The sequence below is a fragment of the Chenopodium quinoa genome, unplaced genomic scaffold (assembly GCF_001683475.1).
Source record: "Chenopodium quinoa cultivar QQ74 unplaced genomic scaffold, ASM168347v1, whole genome shotgun sequence".
NCBI lineage: Eukaryota > Viridiplantae > Streptophyta > Magnoliopsida > Caryophyllales > Amaranthaceae > Chenopodium > Chenopodium quinoa.
The window spans coordinates 14,090,903-14,095,879 of record NW_018742204.1 but is presented as its reverse complement, the minus strand read 5'-3'; the positions used below and the strand labels follow the sequence as shown (position 1 = coordinate 14,095,879).

Sequence of the window (4,977 nt, the reverse complement as noted above, 5' to 3'; positions counted from 1 at the left end):
TTAACATATCGAGGAAGGGATCTGAAACACAGACAAAATATGGTTGAATGAAGCCACAAGAGCTGAATTGATAATCGCCAACTTAGCGGCAAAAGAAAGTTGAAGAGAAGCAAAATAAAAAAGACGCTTTGGTAATCCCAAATAAGAATCCAAAGAGTCCCTACATTGAAGCCTCAAACTACAAGCTAAATAAACCCGATAATCTAAAGGAGTGTTCTGAATAAATTTAATAAAGGACTTCCGCAGATTGACCATTTGACCAGACATACCACAAAAATCCAAAAGAAGGCCCATCAGATTATCGCAAGCAGATGGAGACACTTGGAAGAACAACAGGGAATCGTCTGCAAAGAACAAATGTGAAATAGAAGCTGCTCCCCGCAAAATACAAATGCCTTTGATTAACGACTGCTCCTCCGCACTGCGCAACATGGCAGAAAGAACTTCCATACAAAGAAAAAACAAGTATGAAGAAAGCGGATTACCCTGCCAAAGACCACACTGTGGGAGAAAGGTGGGAGACGCATCCCCATTGACCAACACCTGATAAGAGAATGTAGGGACGCACTGGTGTATAATATGAATCCAGTGTGGAGGAAAGCTAAAGACTTTTAAAACATGAACTAAAAAATCCCAGCGAACCCGATCATAGGCCTTGTTCATGTTCAATTTCAAAGCAGCATAAAACCGTTTCCTAACCATTGAAGCATTAATGAACGAGAGAAGTTCATAGGCGATTTGAGCATTGTCTGACATAAGAAGAAGTCCTGGAACAAAAGCCTTCTGGCAATCAAAAACCAAAGAAGGTAAGACAAGACGGAGCCGAGCAGTAATACATTTGGTGATGCACTTGTAAAGAACATTACAAAGACCAAAAGGATGAAGCTGCGTAACAAGCTCCGAGTTGTCAACCTTAGGAAGCAGAGTTAAGAAAGTACGATTCTACTCTTTCAACATATCGCCACGAGTAAAAAAATATTGAACTGCTCCAACCACAAAAGAACCGACTAACTGCCAATGAATCTTGAAAAAAGCCAAAGTAAAACTATCTAATCCTAGAGTCTTATTATCATCAATACTTAAGATGGCCACCTTAATTTCCAAAGCTTAAAAGGGAATTAACATTTTATTTTGTTATTCAGAAAAAAGAGAGGGTAGATGAATCTAATCCCACCAAGAAGAGTCTGTCACTAGAGACGACCCTTGGACATCATACAAATCCTTGTAAAACGAGAGCACCATAGACTTAATACCCACAGGATCCGTTAACCAAGAACCATCTAAGGACATCAGATCAAGCTGTGAATCTTATAGCGATGACGACAAGACTGAACCAAAGAGAAAAGGAGACGAGAATGACTCTTTCCAGTGGCATCTCAATTAACCTTTGCACGCTGATACCAAAACATAAAGGAAGCCTGAGCCTCCGCAACCTTTTCCTCCTTTGTAGTGAAAAAAAGACATCGACCAACTTGAGTATGCAAACTAGAGGCTGCCTGGCCAATAGACACAACTAGATTCTTCCAATCAGTACCCCACAATCGTTTATGAGAGGTGCACCAAACTAACAGACGTTCTGATAAGCCGTCTTATCAAGGGTTGAGAGAAGAGTTTTAGGGTGTGTTTTGATGTTGTGCATGAGTTTTTAATAGCTTTTGTGAGTTTCGGGCAGTGATCTCACTTGTGTGCAAAAGCCGGGATTTATAGGTGTTAGTGAGTGAGTTCGGGAACTAATGAGGAGGATTATAGAGTATGGACCTTAGCTCGTGATTTGAGAAGCGGATTGGAGCTTGGAAGAGCAAGGGAGAAAGCTTGAGTAAAGGTGAAGCAAAGCTAGAAGAAAGAGCAAAGAAGACAGCAGAAGACAGCAGAACCGCTGCCAGGGCCGCTGGCAGCTGGCCAGAGCCGCTGGCAGCGGGTCAGCCAGAGAGGACGAAGTGTTTTGCTGCTTTAGCCGCTGCCAACGGGTCCTGAGCAGCGGCTAAAGCAGCAAAACACTTCTTTAAATCTGCCCAAGTTGTTATGCTACCTGGGGGAAGATAGTAAAACCAATCCTTTGCTGCATCTTTGAGAGAAAAAGGAAATGCTCTCAACTGAATTTGTTCATCAGTCATCCCAATCGGTTTCATGCTAGTGCAAACCACATGAAATTCTGTCAGATGTTTATTCGGATCTTCGCCTTTCATGCCATGGAATGCCAGCAATAGATGAATTAGACCGGATTTGATCTCAACATTAGTACCTTCCTCCAATTGCTGATATGCAATGCACAACGGCTGTTGGTTCAAGTTAGGGGCTGTAAGTTCTCTTAGAGTTCGATTGTCAGCCATCTCCTCTTCTTCTTGAATATTGAAGGAGTACGTTGATTCACTGGGGGTTGTTCTTGCCTCTTTTCGCAACCTGGAAATATTCCTTTCAATTTCTGGATCAAACTGCAAAACTTCTTTGTTAGCAGAACGGGTACTTATCATACCCTAGCGAACAAACAAAGAAAGATAGCTAAGAACAGTCCTAAAATAAATTCTACTAAGATAAACAATTAAAAAGTAACGCCTTAATTCCCCGGCAACGGCGCCACGTTCCTTAATGAGAGATAACTTCCAAGACAGAGAAAGCATCGGAGAACCAACGACGACCATTGAAACTACAGAGTCAACTATAGAGTGTATATCTTTTGTCGATAAACACCAATTTTCTATCCTATAAGGTTGATGAACTCTACTATCCTCAATTGAGACAGATAGAATAATAGCAGCATGATCTGAAAACAGATTAGGATGGTGAATTACAGCTATATCTGGGTACTCCTGAACCCAAGAAGAATTCGCATAAGCCTTATCTAGACGCTCAAAAGTTGAGTCAACATCAAAACGATTATTTGTCCAAGTAAACTCGGGCCCTAAAAAAGGAACTTCCAATAAACCTGATTGTAAGCGCCAGTCCATGAATTCATGACGATTAGGTATAGAAGTAATACCACCAACTTTATCCGATAAAAAAATCCACTGGTTAAAATCCCCTAGTAGAACCAAGCGAGAGTTTGAGAGCAGACCAAATTTGGGGCCGGTCAATGACATGGGGCGCCCCATATATAAACACTACATATTTTTATTATAGAGACCACAAGTATTTTACAGAAGATGAAATTTGAAGTAATCAAAATGAAAACTGTTTGAAGCGGCGAAAACCACAACAAAAACAAACCACCACTCAAAACCAGTTGCATCTGTACCAAAAAATCCCGAAAAAGGAACACCATACATCTTTTTTGCAGCAATATCTACAGAAACCATAGTTTCCATAAAAAAACAAGACATCTAAACCACACGAGCGGACTAAAGATCTAATATAAGGGACTTTAGGGGAGTCCGTGTAACACCCCCGACTTACTAATTAATACTTCCACTGTTCTTTTTTACTTGACCTGTTTCTTTTATCACGCTTGCCAATGCAAAATTTTTGCGATCAATAACTTTATTTCTCCGTAAGTAAAAATTATAAAAAATTGTATATTATGATAGTACTTATTGGAACAAATTCAAAAAGATCTCACATAAATATATTTTTCCTTACATATCATTCACAAAAGACGGTCAAAGGAGGGGTGATGAATAGTATAAAAGTCAAAGCGGGTCAAGCAAAAAAGAACCGAGGAAGTAAATAAGAATTAAAGGAAAAATAAACAACCTTTAAATAAAACCGCGGAAGCATACATCTAAATCGAAGGTATTACTGCCACACTCGACAACTGTCAAGTGTTAAGGCTTACAAAATCCCAATAATTACAACTATATAATCTATGCGAGCTATTTATACAACTTTACAACTCGTTATAACAAACTAATAATTGAAACACTTGAGATTCTTTAGCTACGATCACTTGATCAACTTGCTTAGAAAATCTTAGCTTCTCACATTAATAACAAATTCCAAAAAAGATCATCGCAAGGCCATAATAAGAAAAAGACATGGCCGCAAACACAAATAGCACAACAAAACAACACACACGTCAGCAAAAAGCTTAGTAATCATCACATATCAGAATACATAGTTGTAGGGAATATTTCAAGCGTTAACCCCTAGCTTGAACCCCACTGTGATCATACACTAAAGTACGGTGGCGTCCAAAGGGAAAGAAGATAGAGCAAAAGAGTCGCCAACAAGTTTTTTTTAGGAACTTGTAAACCGTTCACGAGGTGAAGGTTACACCCCTTAACGATCCAAGAGATCGTCAACTCCATAAGGTCTTGAACCAAATAGGGTTCGGGGATGAAGTTAAAAATCTAACCTAAAAGAGATTGAACCTACCCTAATAATAAGCCTCTACTTTATTCAGATCGTATTCATGTGCGCTTTCTGACTAACATGCAATCAATAGAATTAACCTAAACCTGTTTATCTATGTTTGTTGAATATAATGCACAAATAAACCTATTATTGGCGATCACTTGAATTATAATCATAATTAACCCTAAACAAGATTAATAATTATCTTATTAAGCGTGATTACAAGTACCAATTCCCTTTAAACATGCATAAAAAGGTGTGATCAAGCAATAACAATAAATCAAGCAACATGATAATAACCATCATAACAATAACAATTATTATAACAATTATAAAAATAATCATGTTAAAGCATAATAATAGCAAGATCCTAGGCATGATACTAACAAGATTAATAACAAACCCTAGCATGTCACTAAACAATAAAAATCAAAGCTTTAACCCTAACATGATACTAACAAATATAAACATTAGGAAGAACATAAAAGGCATCATACTTTTAATCATACTTGGTATTAAAGTTACCCTAGACATGATACTAGGAATTTATTGTTGTCACCCTAAACATCAAATTAAGAAAAACATCCTAACATGATACTAAGAATCATAATAACCTAAGCATGATTTCTATATCATAATATCAATTAAACCATTAAAGTACTTACTTGGATGCCTCGTATCTCTTTCTAA

General features: G+C 38.0%; 1 protein-coding gene across 1 annotated transcript; it reads right to left on the bottom strand.

Annotated features, from left to right (window-relative positions):
- LOC110731172 lies at positions 1 to 3,293 on the bottom strand. The gene is made up of 5 exons (XM_021911037.1): positions 3,170 to 3,293; positions 2,599 to 3,019; positions 2,142 to 2,400; positions 1,759 to 1,833; positions 1 to 912 (listed from the first exon to the last, which is right to left on the bottom strand). The coding sequence occupies exons 1-5, from the start codon at positions 3,291 to 3,293 to the stop codon at positions 1 to 3; spliced, it is 1,791 nt and encodes a 596-aa protein (XP_021766729.1).
- Positions 3,294 to 4,977: the final 1,684 nt, after the last annotated feature.